This window comes from Cyprinodon tularosa, unplaced genomic scaffold (assembly GCF_016077235.1).
Source record: "Cyprinodon tularosa strain WSP-4 unplaced genomic scaffold, ASM1607723v1 ctg630, whole genome shotgun sequence".
Classification (NCBI taxonomy): Eukaryota; Metazoa; Chordata; class Actinopteri; order Cyprinodontiformes; family Cyprinodontidae; genus Cyprinodon; species Cyprinodon tularosa.
Genome location: NW_024039375.1, coordinates 161,544 through 183,204, shown reverse-complemented (window position 1 = coordinate 183,204; position 21,661 = coordinate 161,544). Strand labels below are relative to the sequence as shown.

General features: G+C 37.2%; 1 protein-coding gene across 1 annotated transcript; it reads right to left on the bottom strand.

Moving 5' to 3' along the window:
* Positions 1 to 2,622: 2,622 nt before the first annotated feature.
* myl1 (myosin, light chain 1, alkali; skeletal, fast) lies at positions 2,623 to 7,953 on the bottom strand. The gene is made up of 6 exons (XM_038308169.1): positions 7,715 to 7,953; positions 7,020 to 7,047; positions 5,283 to 5,426; positions 4,379 to 4,552; positions 4,219 to 4,296; positions 2,623 to 3,167 (listed from the first exon to the last, which is right to left on the bottom strand). Exons 1-6 carry the CDS (start codon positions 7,841 to 7,843, stop codon positions 3,139 to 3,141), a joined length of 582 nt encoding a protein of 193 aa, XP_038164097.1. The 5' UTR covers positions 7,844 to 7,953; the 3' UTR covers positions 2,623 to 3,138.
* Between the last annotated feature and the right edge of the window lie 13,708 nt (positions 7,954 to 21,661).

The following is a 21,661-nucleotide window of genomic DNA, read 5'->3' as shown; positions in this document are numbered from 1 at the left end:
TAAAATACAACTTGCTTCCCACACACACCTACACATTTTCAAACGAAGCAAAATAAAATGGCTCTGAGATATTACCTTAAAATGGCATTTATGCAAGAACCACATCGTGTTATAACAAGCATGTATGAATCCACTATGAAAAGAGGCTCTTTTGTATTTAAATAAAAAAAAAATTTTAGTAAATCATTCTTCATTTATTGGATAAAGGTAAACAAGTTCATGTTTTGTAGTTAATAGATGTTTTACAGTGTAAAGCTTGGTGACAATGTCCGAGACTGATCTGGTGTTACTGAGGGAGGCACCTCCGTCCTGTCAACCTTACTCACTTTGACCTGCTCAGTAGATCTTTGTAGTTTCCTGTATAAGAGCTCATTTCGCAAATATTCAACCTAGGAGGAAATTCCTCAAGGAGTATTAGGAAACACCTATAAAATTAGCTGTTTCATTCATCAAAATGATATGCTAATTGATGTCTGATTCACAGAAGAATAGATATTACAGATGATGCCACTACTCAAAATTCTGTGTGTGCTGGGGGTGTGTGTTTGTTGTTTGCGTTTGGTGCAGATCCCTTGCCGTTTTAAGGAGGGATGCCTCTGCATCCAGCTTGTTTGTTGTGATGTGTAGGATAAAGAAATTGTTAAAAGAAAAGAAAAAAAAAACAACTTTTTAAAAGCCTTAAGAAGAAAAATACTCATTGTTGAAAATGTACACTGGGGAGAAAGAACTCAGTCAGCTCCTGTTATATCTGTTTGAACAAAATGTTTGGGTGATCTAGGTTTTTTTTTTTCTTCCTGACACCGTTTGTGGTTTGACCCGCCTCCTGCCTAGCTACTGCCCTCAACTGCAAATGTTTGTTTGCTTCTGTGTTTTTCTGCATTTCCCATTTCCGTGTACCTCTCCTCCCCGGGCCCTGCTCCACCCTGCAGCAACTCTTAATGTATTTAAAAGGTCAAGTAGATGTATGCAGTTTTTCTCCTGTTGATATGACACCAATTATGATGATTAATGACAATAAAAATAACAAAATGTGACATTGATCTTGTTGTTCTGTTTTTATTATCTATCATTGAAGATATCAACGGGAACTCAAAACATCCATCCAACCATTCATTTTCTGTCACGCTTATCCCAACTGGGGTCACGAGGGTTACTGGTGCCCATCTCCAGCTGTCATGGGCGAGAGGCGGGGTACACCCTGGACAGGTCACCAGTCTATCATAGGGCAACACAGGGACACACAGGACAAGAGCTACCCACTGTATCACTCCTCACTGTGCAGCCAATTCAAAACGTGTGTATGGAATTTCTAAGTTCATACATGTAATTCCTTTTAAGCAATCAGTGGAACGGTTTTGGAGTTTCACTCCTGGACAGGACATTTTTGTCATTTTGGTAATATTCCAGGGGTGAAATAAGAAAATTCCAAAATAAATCCAACAAAATCCGATATGAAAGCTTAAAAAAAAACAACTCTCTGGATTTTTCATCCTTTTCAGTTTGACATAAAAATCTACATTTTAAGCATTTTTCTTCTTAAAGTACAGTTAATACCTAGATATCTATAATTGTCTTACAGTAGCTAAGAATTTTCTTATCAAATCCAACATTATTATCCAAATTGATTGTTCCTGTCTAGCTGCAACAATAAACATCATATTCTCTGACGAAGGATGTTAAAACTGGTAATCATTTTTGCTTTATTATTTGCTTTGAATACATGAATAATTTTTTATTTTAAGTCTATTCTCATAGCTTAACAAAGAAGAAAATTTGAGTGTGTTTTTTCAATATTTTTTATTTTAAAAATTCCACTTGGTAATATACTTTGTGGAGGTCTTTTTGTAAGTAAATATATTTCGGTTGGGTATCAAAGTCGAGTATCTGTCTTGCTCACATGAAACACTTGCCAAATTTTAAATTAAATGCCACCAGACACTCTCTGTGAGGATGTGGTATGGCTTTTCCTTTGTGGAAAAACAGTTTTTTTTTATTATTTTGTGCTGTAAATCTGAATGCAAAGAGATTCTGAGATGGGCCACAGTCCACTAACGCCACCCTTTCGTACAGATGAAGGATGGGTTGCTATTCCACAGTTGTCTGTGGCCAGGCTGGAGATCAGCATGAGAAAAAAAAAAATCCAAGGCTGTTCTGGTTGTTTTTGGTTCTTTAACACCCTTGAGGCTCTTGCTTGTTTGGCGAATACATTGTTAAAGTGCCAATTGTTCCTGTCTCTGTAAAATATTGTCATCTAATCCATTAGATTATTCTAAAATAGAGTCAATAGCAAGATATGGTATTTCGCAACTAAAATAAAGGTCATTTTTTTTGTAGCTACAGCTGATATACTTAACTCTGCTGCTATTCTGTCAAATGTATTACCTTTACATGTGAAACTATTTTGTATGTAGGAATTAAAAAGTGGTAAATAGCATTTTTTTTAGTAAAACATAGTTCAAAACCTAACTGTTTTATGTTTGAGTCCAAGTTTAAAAGTTGCAAGTTACTAAAAGAGGATTTTTGTTTTTTTTATAAAAAAAATAAAAAGCCCCCATTTCCTATTTATTTATAATATACAAGTTACAAAGGTAGGTGGAGAATAGAGTCAAATACTCTGGAAAATAATGGGAGTGTGAAAAGTTTATTGTGAAATGGCAGAGAATAGAATAGCTTAAGACTCAGGGATGGATCGAGCAAAAGGTGGATTGATTTTGATGGCCAGACCTGGGCCAAACCTGTCGCTGACATGGCAGCTAGACAGCCAAATAAACAACACTTGGGAGGAAATGGTCATCGGTACTCCACCTCCCCTTCCATCACTGCTCCTCTGTAATAACAAAACCCCAATGAGACCACGGGACCAGGATGAAGATGAAGGAAGAAGCACCTCCTTTGCAATCGTTGCTTTCCAAGTGGCAGGAGGAGAAAGAGACAGAAGGGCGGAAAAAAATAAAATAAAGCACCATTTGGACAAAAGAGAGAAAAAAAAATATGATTTAACAAAACAGGGTTCAAGAAATGACATCTCTTAGTCCATTGTTCCCCCTGCTTCCAAGATGATTCAGGAAACAGCGAGTGGATGTCGCGACACCATGGGGTCTGCACTAGTCGATGTTTACCACCACAGTGGCAGGGTCCTTACACAGACATGACGTGCTTGACAAAGGCTGTAGATGTTGACCAGGGCATTAAACAGAAAGAACAGAGTAGAAAAATTAATGAGGGAAAATATGATCCACATGATATTAGTGATAAACTAGTATATCACATGAAAAACAGAGATCTGCAGCATTTATTATTTAAACAAGGTGACAAAAGGAAAGGGAAAAAAAATGCAAGTAATTCCTTAAGAATTCATTTTATTTTAGTGACCAGCAAAATGAGTTTTCCTCTCCACTGTCCCTACATGCATACTGTACTTGTTGTGAGGTATTGCTTTCGATTCAAAGAGTCGATACAATCAGCTGGTTTTCCTTAGAAAGCTTTGAACCAAAAAGTGCCTTGAGATGACATATGTGGTGAATTGGCACTGAGCCTTTTTGTGTCAATAGTGTACTGTACCTGCAGTAATTCCTGGTACCTCCATTTGATATCTCTTTGCATTACATTCAATCCAAAAATGTCCCTTGCTTTGTTCATTATTTAAGTCCTTTTTACCTTTATTGCCAATGACAAACTCAAAGCAATATAAAGTACAAAAAGTTTTTAGACCCTTTGGTCTCACCACACCTGAGGTAAACTGATAACTTCAGCCTCCAGAACCTGATTTTGATTTATACTAAATGAAGATGTCAAAAAGAGGTACCTTGATATGTAGGATATTAATTACCTGTAACTTTTTAATAGAAACTCACTTCAAAAATCCCAATTTACGCCTCTAAATTAATTTGTAAAGAAGAAAAAAAAAATTATATATATATATATACATATTATCAGAAGAAACTTAAGATGCTTTGGGATAATCATTACAGAATTGGTCGAGTTTTGCATATTCCTATTTTTAATTACTAGTTTAGAGCTGAGAAAACTAGATTAATGTTTGTTGTCATATAAAAAGTTGATATGTGGAGAGTTACAATTTTCTGCTATCAGATGAATAATTTATAGTATATGCTTGAGATTAATTAACAATGGGCTTTATCATATTTATATGGTGCATCTCAGTTTTATGGCGGTAGTATTAGTAATAGAAGTAGTGTTACTGAATTTCTGGCTCACCCTCATAGTTTACACAGCCACTCTCATCTTCCTGTCCTGCCATGAGGGCATCGATTTCTGCCTCATTCATCTTCTCTCCTGCAAAGGGGTCACAGAACACATTCAACATTAAGATATTAGGTTAGTCATACATGCATTGAAAAAAACAGTTTGGACTTACCCAGTGTTGAAAGGACTATGCGCAGCTCAGCGCCCATGACTGTGCCATTGCCCTCCTTGTCAAAGACACGAAGACCCTCAACGTAATCCTCAAATCCAGCCTTATTTGGGCTGTTGATGATGGTCTGAAGCATGGGCAAGAAAGCTTCAAATTCTACTCTCTTGCTGGCCATGTCTGCATAAAAAGAAATAAAAATTAGAACAACAAACATTTTAATAGTGCATCTCAAACAGAACAAACTTATATATTAATACTTGAATTTTATATATATATATATATATATATATATATATATATATATATATATATATATATATATATATATATATATTTTAGGGGTCTTCCTACTATTAATATAATTCAGAAAATATTCATATAATATTTTCTGAATTATTCTAAAAGTTTGTTTCAGGTGATCAAATTATCCCATCAGTGGTGCTTAAGATAAATAAAAATAAAAAGTGTGATTTATTTTTTTTATTTTTCTATATGAATTAAAAAAAAGAAATTCTGCTTAAGATTTCAAAATATAGACACTTCCAAATGTTACACTACAGCACTCTCTAGTGGTAAAATGTTCAAATCTGTCTAATGTTTAAGCTTCACCGTTTTGTCAACTTCAGTCATGTCTTTGAATAGGCATGAATATGTATTCCAATCAGTCTTTATGAAAATGAGCAAGGTCTATAAGACTTATTTGGCCGTATCTAGTAAAATGATATAAATAACAGCTGCTTTCACATACAAATACCAGCTAAAGTCTAATTAAAACTAGGTAACTAGGTCCAATCCTGCAATAAACTATCAATACTGGCTATAATGCTGGCTCTGTTTTCAGGACAAATCTAAGGCAATGAATGGAACAAGGTCATCACTAATCTGGATTGGTAAGTGGTATCCTTACCTTCAGCTGAGGGATTCCCCAGCAGTTTGGTGACATCCTTGTTGGTGGGGTTCTGTCCCAGAGCACGCATGATGTCAGCGATCTGGTTGTATGCCACCTTGTTGTCACCCACCCTGTCGAACAACCCGAAGGCCTCTCTGTAGTCTATCCAGAACAATGAGAAGAGAATAAAATTACCTTATTGCTCCAGTGTTTTTGCTGTAATTGTAAATAATTTAACAAGTGTGTCTGTAAGTAAGAGCTGCCTAAGATTAACTGTTCATGTTGTATATATTTAAAAGTGCCATCATTATATGGTGTATTGATTAATATAAAAGTGAACTGAATCCTTTTGTCATTATTTTTTCCTGCCTAAATAAGTCCTACTTTTTATTCAACTATCTAGATACCAACTTTCTGCAAATTCAACTCTATGCAATCAGTTTAAAATTTGACTTTAATTCAGTTTATTAATTATAGTGTGGTAAAATTTTTTATTTCTCAGATTGTTGTAACTGAGAAATAGATACAACAGTGCAGCTGTTGCACGATTGCCAGTAGGTGGAAGTAGTTACTCTCCTAAATGAAAAGGGTAATGCACAAGCGCAAGATGTCTAAGAAGCCTGCAGTGTTGCTGGCTGAATGGACCCACTGCTGCTGAGCTCTGTCACCCCTTACACTATTTCTGTCTCAGCTGTCTCCTTCTGTCACTGTGGGGCTCTTTTAAAAGACCACCTTGGAATTGATAAACATAGCTGAGAACACGAGCCCCTCCTTTAAAGGCAAGGCCCTCTGTGGGTGAAAGCAGAGCAAAAGAAGGCAGTGCTGACTTTAGTGCAACATGCAGACAGTCAGGCTACGAATCTGGTCTTGGAACGACCAATAGGGCTTCCAGCACACAGGTGCATCGTCTTGTCAAAGTCATGACATTTCATTATTCTCTCAGTTGCTTTTGCTGCTCCTAAAATATTCCACCTATCTTTAAATTGGTATAATAAAAGAAACCAACATTAAGATTCAGGAACGGTTTAAATATATTAAGCACACCAAAGGCAAATCATCATTAATCATTTCTGTAATTTTAATATTAACTAGTGTCGTTTTTTAATTCATTTGAAAGTGCTAGCTTAGTTCTTTTAGCTGCTATTTTACATCTACAGGCAAAGCCAAATCTCTGTTGAAACATTTAAGTGCCAGAAGATAATTATTTTATTTTTTTCTGAAAACTTTTTTCTTCCAACAAAATGTACTCCTTTCTACTTTGCATGTCATTTTAAACATGACACAATCTGCTTATACAAGAAAGCTTGATTTTGTTTCAAAATGAATGTTTGATGCTGCCAAATCTAAATAGTCTAAATAAATGCATCTAAGTTTTAAGAATATCAAAAATATGTTTTCATGAAGCTTTGTATAGCTTACAACTACCGATAGTACGTACTTTATCATTAAGTCAGTCTAAGATTTCACCTGGCATGTGGTATTCTGTCGGAATGTCAAAACACAGAAATGATTGAGGTGAACACCTGTCATTGAAAACATTTTAACACCTGTTGCTGAGTCTGTTAAAGGTTTGGGTTAGACGGTTCATTTAATAAATTTTTTGAACTTCAAAGATTTAGGGTAACGAGTAGGAAAGGCTCCCTTAACAGTAGATAAGGTGAATTTTAAGACACGGCTTTCTAATTCCATTGACTGTTTGCAATTTGGCGTGTTTTTCTGTCTTGTGGTAGCAAAAGTAGGCAAAAGTCTACTTACCCTCAACCTGGTCTGCGCTGAATTCAATCTGCAAGCCAATAGGAAGCAAAATTATAAATTTAAGAAGAAAAACTGTGTCATAGAAATTTTTTTTAATGAAAGCATATAAGCACAAGTGAATTCACACAAAGCAAAGAAAAATCGTGCTGCCATTATATTTATTAATTTAGCCAACAGCTGTTATGTGTAATTACACCTTAATTTTGGGTGACCATCTTTAGCCACATTATGATGTCCACATTTGGAGACAGTGGTTTGCCATCAAAAGTTATTCATCACTCAATGTCCAATCAGATAACAGCTGGGTGTGGCCTAACCCTGGAGTGAGCTATCCATGGTTCTGTTTATTTGCCACAACCCCATTCATAATGTATGAGACTTTCCATAAACTTCAATTTGATCTAAAATTTTACCCATACATTTTAAAGCTGCATCAAATGAGTGTAACATCATATTTTATTCCACACAAATAAGTGTCACATATAAGACACAATGATTAATAATTTCATTTAAAGAGTAAGAACTAAAGGCAAAATAATTTTTTTGCTTTTTTTTTTTTTTTAAACATACAAGTCGTTTACATAGCCATTGCAGATCTATCATGCAATATTTAGTAAAGAAGTTTCAACTCATCCCCAAAAGAGTACATGCCCTCCTATTCTTTCATTAGGTTAATGCCTTAGTTGCAGGGGTACCTTGACGGCGGACAGGTCAACAGCAGGAGCTGCAGGAGCGGGCGCTGGCTCTGGAGCAGGTGCTGGTGCTGGTGCAGGTGCAGGTTCGGCCTTCTTGGCAGGAGCTTTAGGGTCCTTCTTTGGTGCCATTTCTGCTTAGTTATTAAAGTACCACTTTTTCACCGAAGCACAGTCAATTTCCGGTATGGGTAACACAGGAGAGCAGCACAGACTGGAGGGGACTCAGAGGAAGAAATCCCAGTTTGGCCGTATATATATCAGGCTATTTTCCGTTTGACCCCCGTCCATGTTGTCCCAGTACGAGGATTGGATGGCAGATGGGAGGGTGTGTTAGAGAGTGGGGGTCTCCTCTCTAAACATGGAATATAGGATTGCAGGCCAGAACAAGTTTATCCATTCCACTAATGTGAAAAGAAAAACACACTACACACTCTTTAAAAAGGTTACCTGCCTGTGTGAATTGTTTGCTGAAAGAGAAATATAAGTGCTGTGTTAGGCTGCAGGGCTGGTTAAAGATTTTAAAGAGCCTTAAACAGAAGCTGATAAGTGGAGCCCTTTCTATACACCAGTTTTGGATGTGATCAACCATTAAATGGCTGTTATGAGCATTTATCAGTCCCATCGAATGGCTCCAGACTGCACCTCCTCTACTTTCTAGTAGGTTTCTTATGGCTGATATTATGCAGCTTATCATTGATAAAAGTCTCAATCTAAAATCTTAAGTTTCACTTTCTATTTACAACATACCTCCTAAAAATAAATGCATTTTAAAACTTTACTTCAGCTGAATTCCAATCTCGTTTTGCATACAATCTGTGTATACAAAATTACAATTAAAGTTATCTAAGTCTAATGTTTCAGTCACACGGATTTAATGTGGTGATTAAAAACAACTCAGTTCACAGGATATGACATTTTTTTGGGAGGGATTGTTTGATATGAGCGACATGCCGATCAACCTTTTCTTTTACAACACTATAAGAGCAACTAAAATTATGTTCAGATTACCCATTAATACATTAATTTATTCTGCGGGTAAAAAAGGAATGATCTTAGTTCTAGGATTAGGATTTATTTGATGATAACAACCCACTGAACCTATTGGTAGGTATGAGGCACAATTTGAAGTCATTGTATGGGACTGGGAACTGCTAATAACAGCAATTTAATGGGATGATAATATCCGATTTAATTTAATTAATAAATTAATAAATTTAACAAAAAAAAAACACAAGATATATGTATGTGAGGATCTGTATTTATACACAACGATGTACCAGTGTGAAAGTGATGGGGTTTGCAGCATCAGAGCTCAGGTTTAATGTTCATACCATAAGCCTCCAAGGCAAAGTAAGGCCAGTGGAGTCTCTTCCAGGAAAAGGCTCAACAGTCCAAATGTTGGCTGAGCGTAATAATCCTTAATATGTTATACTCTGCTACTGCATCATCTGGTGTAAGTATCCTCTTGGGACAGTCGGCTTCAATTTGTTATTTTCTGAGCCATTCATACTATCCTCCACTAAGCTATCTTGTCCAAAACTGAGCAGTTCCTATGCCAGCAGGTTATGGAGGGGGTAAGTGTGCTCTTTACCACACACCTGTAAAAATGTTATAAGGACTACTGGAGCCTGACTGAAGTTTTTTTTTGTTTTGTTTGTCCACTTAGAAAGTAATAGCTTCCTACAAGCAGCCTCGTGCAGGAAACACACAGCCAGGCAGATGAGGTCAGAGCCAGCTCCCATGTCACAGTATGAAGATAGCATTCCGTTAGTAATAGTAAGAGAAACAGGTCTACACTGAAAAACAGGCTAAGCTCCAACATCTGTAAACAAATATGTTGATGGCAGCAGTAAGACTGATATTTCTCCGGGACTCTGTCACAGCCAAACTGGAACAAAGCAAGTAAAGCTAAACTGATAAGAAAAAGCTGAAAGAGTATAAAGTAAGAATGTAAGGTTGAACTAACAATTAAGAAAAGATTACAATTACGAAAGAATGGAAGAATAGAGATAGAATGAAGCAGAATGATAAAAAATGGGTCCCTATGTCCTCCAGCAGCCTAAGTCTATAGCAGCATAATTATAGAGATAGCTCAGAATAACCTGAGCCACTCTAACTATAATCTTTATTAAAAAGGTATTTTTTTAGATCTAGCCTTAAAAGTAGAGAGGATGTCTGCCTCTCAGACTAAAACTGGTATTGGTTCCACTGGAAAGGAGCCTGATAAATAAAAGATCTGCCTTCCAACTTCTTTGTATAAGAATCACTAGTAAACCTTTCCTTTACAGACCTTTTCTTCCAGTGAACATATTGGATTGTATCTACATTTATTCCCATATTTTCCTTGAAAATGCTCAGTTATAGTTTAGTATATTATTGCTGTAGTTCAGAAAGTTCATCCCTGGTTTCCACCAAAGAATTACCCATGATGGTAGGTTTCAGGCATTTTAAATTCACCAAGTATCACTTTTGTAAATGCTTTCCCCTGTATCATTATAATTCAGCAATCTGATATTAATCTTAAAGACTTAAACCACTCCGCCATGACAGACATGAGGGTCAGTTGTTTGAATAAAAGAAATAAAATACAATACAAAAATAACAATAAACACAGTCAAAGTGTTTGAGAAACTACAGTTTATGATTATGTAAAGGTTTTATATAATCTAAGCCTTCCAAAAGTCTCTGTAGGCATATATATGAAGACATATTTCTGATAAAAATGTTGGCACTCCTGATTATTCACTGTTATCAAATATGCTATTTTTCTGAAACAAAATGCAGTGCCATCTCTCCTCAAGTTGGTAACAGCTCTCATGACATCACCTTAGGGCACAGTATCATGTCATGGTGAGTAGGATCTTCTTTAGAAAGTTTGAACAAAGGCAAGGAGCTCTCATAGCCAAAAAAAACAAAAAATATTTAACGATTTAGACATTTAGATTTCATTCTGCTGTGGGTGTGTTGTGACCTGGCCAGGTGCAACAGGTCAAGGTAGGGGCTTCCTGAAGGGAACAGGTGATTGCTATTCTACATAGTAAAGTTACAGTAGGGGCATTAAGGTTACAGGATCCGGTGGGGAGGGATTGCTTTTAAGAAAGCTGAATTTACGAGGAATACTCAGACATGCATCAATCAAGCAAAATACTTTTGACTAAGGATTGTGCCTAATTATAATTAAGGAAAAGAATTATAATGCATTTAAAGGTAAAAAAAATAAATTCCCCCCAAAACTTATTTCTGCTAAGGAAAATCCTGAAAACGTTTCCATAAAGTTAAAACTGTGACCCAGCAGCTCACATAGGATGGACCGTTTAAATGAAGAACTTAAAAACCCCTTACAAATTCTATATTTTATGAAGTAGTGCATCTTTGAGAAAATTTAATTGATTCATCCGGGTGATATAATGATCTTTGATCAGCATTCAGTGATACACTGGTGTAAAAAATTAACACTGCAATAAAGTTATGATCAAAATAATATCTTAGTTTGTGGATCTGATCAGATTTTAAATATTCATAGAAAGGGTCTCTGGTAGGTAAGTATTCACACGGCTTAATCAATTTGCATGTTTAAAATTTTTTCAACATTGCAATGATGAGTTGTTTATTTTAGGAGGGAAGGCTACTCCCAGGACTGACCTTCTGACTCCAGCTCTCAACAGCTTTCTGAAGAATTAGAGACACTAATGCGCTTTTCTGACCAGAAATGAAGTGTTAGCAGTCCAGGTGAGGCTACATGCAATGAAGAGGTCCCTTCTCCCCCCTGAAATCCATCACCATCTCCTTAGTCTTCTATACATTGATACAGAAGTTATTGTCTGTGTCTCAATGTCCTCACAGACCCCTAAAACCCTCAATCACTATATAAGGTGGGCACTATATAGTGGACTTTATAGTCAACTCAGTTAACTGTCCATTCAGAAAGATGATCACTACTTGTTGGTCACATAACTCCATCTCCCTGCACGTTGCCTGCGCAATCTTTGGTCTTTCTCACTGCCACGACAAATCCCATAATGCTTTGCAAAGAGAGCTCTCGCAAAGCATTCTGGGATATATCTCCTCGTCTAGTGACGATGGATGTACACTACTTTTTAAGGTGCATTGTGGGAAATGTAGAGTCCACAACTTTTTTTTATCCACTGGACATTCTGACACTCATCTAAAATGGCATATAGTGATTAGGTCGGACGTTCAGACACAGCCATTGTCTTGGCTCGACCAGATGTTCAACCTCCTCTTTGCATTTGATCTCCTCATTATTTGTGATGCTTACCACTACAGCTATGTCATTTGTAAATTTTAATATATAGCAGTTGTGGGGTCTAGCTTAGTAGTTATATGTCAGAGTAAACAGGAGGGGCCTCAGCACACAGCCCTGGGGCATGTTAAAGGCTGTGGGTGACAGCATTGTGGATCCTGACAGTCTGTGGACTGTTGTTCAGGAAGTCCAGGACCCAGTGCTCCAGTCTAGGAATCAGTCCAAGAGAGAACACTAATGAATAATGACTGTTAGATGATGGTGTTGAGGACCAGGGATAGATCAGGAGGAGCAGATTGTTGTATGAGATTGTGCTCTCCAGGTAGATGAGGGCTGTGTGGACCACTGATGACATGGCATCAACAGTGGATAATTCCCCCCTTTGGGTGTACTGATGCATGTCCAGGGTGGTGTCACAACCAAACAGGAACAGACAAGGCGAAGCTACTATGAGAAAAAGCAGAGAGAGAGCATAGCATTAGAGATTGAACTAAAAAATTCTGCAGAGTGGGAGAATAGAGATAGAATGAAGCAGAATGATGAAATGGGAGTCCCTTTGTCCTCCAGAAGTCTAAGCCTATAGCAGCATAACTATAGAGATAGCTCAGGATAACCTGAGCCACCCTAACTATAAGCTTTATCAAAAAGGAAAGTTTTTTGTCTACCCCTAAAAGTTGACAGGGTGTCTGCCTCACACACTAAAAATGGTTGTTGGTACCACAGAAGAGGAGCCTGATAACTAAAAGATTTGCCTCCCATTCAAATTTTAGAAATTCTAGTAAACCTGCAGATTGAGAGCAAAGTGCTCTGTTAGGAACATAAAGAACAATCATATCTCTGATATAAGGTGGTGCTTGGCTATTTAAGGCTTTTTAAATGAAAAGGAGGATTTTAAATTATATTCTGGATTTAACAGGAAGCCAATAAAGAGACGCTAGTACAGGCGAGATATGATCTTTCTTTTTAATTTTCATCAGAACTCTGGCTGCAGCATTTTGGATGAGCTGAATACTTTTAACTACAGTTTGTGGACTTCCTGGTTGTAATGAATTACAGTAGTCCAGCCTTGAAGTAACAAACGCATGGACTAAATTCTCAGCATCACCTCTGGACAGGATATTTCAAATTTTTTGCAATATTCCTCAGATGAAAGAAGGAAATTCTAGAAACCTTTTTGATATGGGATTTAAATGAGAGATCCTAACCAAAAAATAACACCAAGATTCTTTACTTTGTTATCTGAGGTCCGTTTAATCCCATCCAAATGAAGTGATTGACTAATTAGCTTATTTTTAAAAGACTCTGGTCCAAAGACTCTAACTTCTGTTTTGTCTGCATTCATGGGCAGAAAATTAAGAGTCATCCAGGTTTTATATCTTCAAGACATGCTTGTGATCTATGTAATGGGTTAGCTTCATCTAGATTTATAAACAGATATAGCTGAGTATCATCAGCATAACAGTGAAAATTAATCCTATGCTGTCGAATAATTCTATCGATTGAGAGCATATATATGTATGATCCATGTGGTTCTCCACAGGTAACCCTTGAGCATGAAAAAGATTAGTCAAAATGCTAACATAATTGTCATTAATGTGAACAAACTGAAATCAATCACATAGATAAGATTTAAACCACTCTAGTGCTGTTCCTTTAATTCCTGTAATTAGTCTTTCTAAAATAATATTGTGATCAACTGTATCAAATGCAGCACTGAGATCTAACAGGACAAGTACAGATACAGGTCTATTATATAAGGCCATTAAAATATCATTAGCGACTCTCACCACAGCTGTTTCAGTGCTATGATGAGCTCTGAAACCAGACTGAAACTATTCAAAAAGTTCATTATGGTGTGAATGGTCACACACTTCTTTGGCAAGTACTTTCTCAAAGTTTTAGGTAAGAGATGACAATTGGATATAGGTCTATAAATGTCCAAGTCATCTGGGTCAAGAGACAGTTTCTTAAGTAAAGGATTAATTACAGCAACCTTAACAGCATTGTGGATCCTGACAGTCTGTGGACTGTTGTTCAGGAAGACAGTCAACTGACAGCCAGTCAACGGCCCAGAAGCGCCCAAAAAAGTGTCCTCCTTTTCAGAAACCCAAATTTGGTCACCCTAGCCACTGTGCACTGTAAGTTGCCCTCAAATTAATTGAGGTTTGGTTTGTTACTTCACAAATTGTGAAAAAGTTAATGGAGTGCAAATTCACTGAATCTTCTATCTGCACACATAGATGCAGTTTGGAAAAAGCACCAGCAGCAACATTTGCTGCTCAACTCAGGATGTTCCACCTTCTGCAGTAACTACTGTTCATCTTCTATACCAATATCATTTTATGTTTCCTATATTAGCTCAACTTCATGTTTTGTCACATCCACAAAACAAAACAGGTCCAAACTGCAATCAACAACTAGGTCTGTAGACAAGATAATCTGGGTTGACCTTTCCTCGATCCAAGACCAGGATTAGAAAAAGGTAATCTAGGATCTCTGAAAGGTTTACACAACCTTCAAAAGAGCAGTTTAGAGTATCTTCTGGGCAACATTATAGAGCACTATTTGCAAAACCCTACCGCTACAGAGACAGAGTTTTTCCTGCGGGTTCCTCTGATAAAGATACAAAGAAAATACAAAACAAAACATATGTTACATACATGGAAAGTATGCTGTGAACACTATAACAAAAGTCAGATTCCTTGATTGTACACAATCATGAGCAAATAAAGCAAATGATAACTTGTTTATTCTTGGCATAACAGTGTGTGCTGGGAAACACAGCACCTCAGTGAGCGTCACCACCACACTTAGGGTGCATGTGACGTACAAGCACAGTTAAACTGAGATATGGAGCAACTTTCAGCTGCTGGTGCCAGTAACAGAGACAAGGCCAGGAGTGCAAATTTGCCTCCTTAATTCTCATCTATATCTGTCTCAGCCCCAGTAGTGGAGCCCTGCCCCCACCACCAAGACGGGGAGAGGCCAGTCACGATAGAAGTTCATAAACTCCTCTTAGCCCTTGCACCCCTTAGCCTGTACACACCCACCCGCTTGCTTTCGCTGACCCCATCTCCATGAGCGTAAGCCAGAGAAAACCCAGTCCCCCAGCTGTCATCCAGGCTCACTCATGGCAATCCACTGCATCTTCTGTCGAGCTTCCCTTCTCTCCTTCCCCCTATAGAAACCTAGACCGGAGCTTGCACCTGTGCTGCAGTCCAATCTCAGCTCCATTATAGAATCTTAATGGATTCAGCAGCATGCTGGTGGAGCCAAACTTTATTAAGGTATTCTCAAAGGTTGACTTATAGAAAGGAGGAAAGAAACATGTTTGTTTGCTATTGCATAAAACTTCATGTTCTGCTGCATGAACCAAAGTCTATAAAGATATAAAAGTATACAGATTTTCTATAATGGTTGTTTAGTATATTATACATATAGCAGGTAGTACAGTTCAATGACATTTATATATATAAAGTCAAAATGTTACAGAATAAAACACAAAACATTACATTAGAGAATACATTTAAACCTCTTATGTCTAAATATACAACTACATCATCACTTCAAAGCTTCTTTGAAATATCCACTTGAGGCATGAGGTCAGATCTTTAAGTGGAACAACAAGCTGTTGTTCATAAAAGGCAACTGTAGAGACTTTGTTTGCCATTTTGAAATAATAAATGATCTGATAAAGCCGAGTGGAAACCACAGTTTTCAGTGTATGATTCATAACACATTTCAATGGTTGTTTATTGCATGATACTATTGCATTACAGGATGCTTCTTTTTCAAGGATTTATGCTTTTGGACAATAGACTCTCAAATATGTCTGTTTTTTTTTTTTTTGCCAGCTTCTCAGAAGCAGATATAACATATGGGGGGAAGAATAGAGCTTCTTCATCATATAGATTGCTTTCCCTGGCTTCCCCTGTTGCTCACCCGGAGGAGTTTTATTAAATCCTGCACCTCTGTAAACTTATACCCAAGAATATACCCAAGATATGGGAATGAATAATGAAACTTATAGTTTGTTTTTGCAATGATAGCAGCTTTGAAAAACTTTTGTTGAATCATACCTACTGGAAAAAAGGGAACATGTAAAGTTTCCTGTTTCATACATATATTTTTTGCTTTAATTTGTTGTTTTTTTCCACATTTGTTTTATGGGCAATGTTTTTTTTGTTTTACTTTCATATTATTTCCTTCTTTAGAGAGTTCATCTTTCTGAAAGAAATATCAGCTGTGCTGCTGCCATCAACAACTTCGTTTACAGATGTTTAAGCTTGGCCTGTTTTTCAGTGGAGTCCTGTTTCTCTGACTGTGACTGACTGTAGGAGCTCTCTTCATGCTCCGACATGGGAGCTGGCTCAGAGCTTGTATGCCTGGCTATTTGTTTCCTGGACGGGGCCCCCTGTGGAGCTGGTTTACAGTTGCCTTTGGTGTCTCTGCTTCTTACTGTATGGCTGCTTTTGTCTCCTTGAACCCCACTTGGCCTCGGCAGATGGCAGCTTACACTGAGCCTGGTTCTGCTGGAGGTTTCTTCCTGTTAAAAGGGAGTTTTTCCACTCCACTGCCGCTACAAGCATGCTTAGTGTGAGGGATGCCTTTGAGTCAGTGAGCCAACTGGTTTTCTTTGGATAGAAAACTTTGAATCAACTTGACTGAATGAACTGGTTGAATTGTAAAGTACCTTGAGATGACATGTGTTGTGAATTGGCGCTATAAAAATAAACTGAATTGAATTAAATTCTTGAGTTATGCAGTTGCACTCTGTGAAAAAAACGTGTGTTAATTTATTCCAATTGAGTTTTGAACATCAAAGACTATATTTGGTAATGACGGCTTGTCTTGGCCTGACATTTTGCTACAGATATGGTGCTGTGACAGGCCTTCTCTATATGCCAGAATGTTTGAGAATGACTCCCTAGCTAGCTTAGAGCCTACCTCCAAAACTTAATCTATGGTAGCCCTGATTGATGGGAGATGTTTTCTGTAAATGAGTAGTATTAAAACAATAACATACTTTATAGAATGTAATAATAAGATATATTAGAAATTAAGATAAATAGAAATTAGAAATCAGACAATTTTTAATATGAGTTTGAAGCTGACTTACAAAAAGTGCCTAGTATAGATGCAGCAACAGCATCCCTAATCTGTTTTAGGTCAGACTATTCTGTTATTATTGTAAGTAAATACATTTGCTTATCTCCCTCCCAGTATGTTACACTTTCTGATGATCAGAACAAATTGTAGATATTCATGAAGGCAGACACACTAAAGTTTTGTGCCTACTGTTCTGCTCATTATAAAAAAAATAACTCATGTGCATCTGGTTAGTAGACCTGCTTTGTGTGATATCCAGCTTGCATGGTTGGTTTTGTGCATGCAAACCTTTAAGACCCATACATTTTTGACAGTAAGCCAAAACATTTCATTTTGATCCTGCCTGACCAGGCCTCCTCCTCCAGACTTCTGCTGTGTCTCCCACGACATTTATCAAACTTTTGACTAAGATTTAGACTTTCTTTTTGCTTCTTTTACAGAATGGCCTCTTCTTTTTGCTTTTCTAAAAGCAGACATTCCACTGACATTTATATTGCAACAGCCTGCTACACAGAGAAAAAGAAATAGTTTTGAAGTCAGTACAGGACTGTGCAAAGAGAGCAAGGAATTGATTTTTCTGTGAAAGGTAAGTTCATATACTATCTATGTGAAAGAGGACATGTGAATAGGTGAGATCTGCTATGGACACAGGTGGTTAAGTCTGTAAAACAATACTGATCCATTAAAAAATCCTTTTTGGGGCCAGGATTGAAAGTGATCATTGGAACTGTCAGAAGAGAAGCATATTTTTACACAGCTTATGTACCTTTGAGACATACTGGTATCTGTTGGCAGTCATGATTTATAGCAAATTAGTTTTTTAAATAAAACATGAATAAGATCTATGAGTCCATGAAGTATATTTGCATTACCCACACTATGAGTTGTGCTCATTTTATTTATTAGGCTATCTAACATCGATCCTCCTGAAAAATGGTTTCAGGATTGGTGAGACAAGTTAACATTATTACTGTGTTTTTGTAGTTATTTTGTAAGCTTGCCCCGAAAAGCAAAAACATCTGTTTTGAATTGAGTGTTATTTAACAAATAAAAATAAAATAAATAATGGCAATATCAGAAATTAACTTTGTTTAGTCACCATGAATTGTTTTTTTTCAAACATTTATTGAATCATTATTTTATGCATTCATGTATTTATTTTTATGTTCATTCATATGTGGGTCACTCATCCTTTTACTGGTCAAGGTGTTTGAACTAATTCAGAAGGGTATCCAGTTAAGTTTTGAATTATCTTGTCATTTATCTTTTAAACAGAGAAAATATTAACAAAGGAGACTCTCCTTTTACTAATTATATATATGAAACAATAAGTATGTATTAGCAAAAATAATTTGGTAAATAGCTCAAACATCTATTAACATCTTGGAGCTGTTCTACCCATATCAGAAAATACAAATGAGTGTTTATCTCTATATATTCAGTGTTCCAATAAACTCTGCACTTCTGTACTCTGCACTTCTGTCGAAATGCAGAGTAGCTCAGAATTTGCAGCTAACAGAAAATGAAATGCATGCTGAGATGTTATGGCAAATAAAGACATGTTTTTGTTTTGTTTTGCATTGTTTTGCATGGTTTTATGGGATTACTGTATTATAAATATAGAAATACTTTTGTTTGCATTTTCTTTTTTTCTGTCAGTTTTTGACTTTGCCCTTGGGTAGGTGAGGTATGCGTGCAACAAGTTTAATAATTACATCCCTCAGGACTATGACACTCAAACCCAATAGTTTAGAGGAGTACTGGTCAGTGATTTAGTTCAGAGTGTTTGGTATTCAAAGTTGTGTATGTGAATCCCATAGACAGTGCTGCAAGCACAAGCAATAACATTTCAACCATGAAACAGTGAAATATGCCCTCAGGATTTTATGAAGGAGCAAAAACATGCAGATGCAGCATGCGTCCTGGCCTTGGGAGGACTCCTGTTTTAAAGTATGATTAATGAAATGTGAAGAACCTGAGCTCCAGCTCCAGCTCATGCGATGAGTGCAGTGTGGTGTGAGGTTCTAAAGATGGCATAACCCCCCCCTCTGGTCACTATATTGCTAGCATTAAGAAATGTTTTGTTTAGAATGAAGAGGTAAAGCACATCACTGGATTTCCTCTCCTGAAAAATATTCCACACTAGTTCCCCAGTCATGCGCGATGACTAGAAAGTAGAATTGGGACTTTGGTCCCATCCATTGGCTCCCTCTTTTTAAAGCCTGAGTGCTTCCTTCCTGATACGTTGCGTTTGTGCCAAAAGGAATGAGGCTGTAACTGAGCCTGTGGGGACAGATGGCACCTATTTATAGGACCTGCATTGAGGTGTGAAGTTTCTTGGGATTTCTACAAGTCGAGGCCCTGGCTCCTTAAAGGGACTGATGGAGGCTGTGTGACCCACAGTCTATAAAGCCCCTTAGTGGGATTAGATGGACACAAGCCTAAACAACGCAATCTGTGGCCCCTCCCTACAGGGGTCACCAAATAATACCAAGGACAAGCATGCAATGGCTACAAAAAACAAGGTTTACCCAGGCTATTGAAAAGTTCTTACTTTTACAACTTGAAGGATGAAGTGCCTTCAGATCAGTATAGTCAGCCTGTCTTTTTATAAAAGTTATAAAACCACTGTTACTAATACATGGAGTTAGTACAACACTAACAATACATGGAATCTAAGAATCAATTCATGTGCAACAGATTCCTTTTATAATGTGGGACCCCCTTTGCAGTTAAAGTGTCTGATTTATAATGACTTACTATGAAAGGTTTTAAGAGGAGGTAAGAGCAAGAGGTTATCCATCCATCCATCCATCCATCCATCCATCCATCCATCCATCCATCCATCCATCCATCCATCCATCCATCCATCCATCCATCCATCCATCCATCCAACCAACCAACCAACCAACCAACCAACCAACCAACCAACCAACCAACCAACCAACCAACCAACCAACCAACCAACCAACCAACCAACCAACCAACCAACCAACCAACCAACCAACCATGTTTTTTAAAGCATGGTAAACTTATATAAAGGATGAGAAGTGTTTCATATTTTTGATTCCACATCTAGAGGATATGATGGGTATACATCATGGCTGTACTGTCCCAGATAATTTACAAATAACCTCAGGCTAGCCCAAGGTTTCAAAGAAGAAAAAGTAACATTTTAGAGGCTCAACTCCTGCTAAGTCTTCTGTAATTAATATAGAGCAACCGACCAGGGGGTTACCGTAGTTTCTTTTTAGGACTTGTTTATAGTCAAATAAGTAAAAAATGTTTGTTGCTGTTTATCTACTTGCAGAATGTTTCACTGGTCATTAAAGCACAGCTCAAACACAAGCAGTAGTAGCATAGTAACCAACAGTCAATTATAATATTTGTCTTTGTGCTTATTCGAGTGATTTTGAACCATATTTTCTATAAGGGGGGAAGTGTTGGCCTAGTGGTTAGAGCAGTGTGCTTGTGCTTTGAGAAGGTTGCAAGTACTGGGTTCAATCCCCACAGCGTCCACTCTGGGTTCCTGAGCAAAACCCTTAACCCCACACTGCTCCTCAGGTGCTGCACAATGGCAGTCCACTTCTCCTCAAGTGGATGGGTTAAACGCACAGGGTAAATTTCTCCAATGTGAGATTAATAAGGTTCAATAATTTTTGGTATTATTATTATAAATTATTATTTAACATCTAATATCACCTTTTATGCTACTTAGATTTGGCATCAGCTTTTAAACACTTTAACTGTCAGTAATTTGTGTGGCCAGTTGGGTTTCATATACCGGTAATAGAAAATACCAACAGCTTCCAAGACAGTAGATAAGCACAGGTTGTAGGAGCTTGGCTTAAAGGTCAATGTGTTTAACTTGTTAGTTATGTCCTTGTCTATAAAAATTTCTTAATTCATCCTTGAAAGCATGTCATCTTTTATTTCAGTGATGTAAGGACCAAGACTTTGTTCGGAAACCTGGCACAGAGAGAATAGTGAGGGTGCCTGCCTTTCTATTTATGTCCTCCCTTAAGCTCGGTCACTATGTGAAACTCACACTTGAGACCACAGACAATGTGGGATCCCTTTGCAGAAGACACAAGCTGGAGATTGTTATAGAGCTCAAGTGAGCCAATCAGTTGAGGGCACCTAATGATGGGCTTCACGGTAATAAAAGGCTAAAGTGTATTTCACAGGCTTCTCATCTTCACATAGCTGTCACATAGTCAAGGGCAATTTTAAAAAGAAAGCACTATTTTACTTGTTTTGTGACATTATATCCTGTGTTTCTTCACACTAAGAACAAAGGGTGATAAAAAAAATAGTTCAATTCAGTACAGATTATGCTTAACATGTTTGTGGAATGTTTTCAAAATCAGTAAAATGCATTAAAATTATGTTTTTAAATTCAACACTAGAACAACATGAGGGCCTAGTGATAGCTTGGTGGGTTTATAAAAAGAAATGCAAAGCCTATAGATAAGCTCTATCATATCAGTGCTTCATATTGAGAAAAAAGTGAAAGGAATGAAAATGACAGAAAAGTTATCCTGTCCTCAGATCTGTTTTTTTTTTTTACTTAT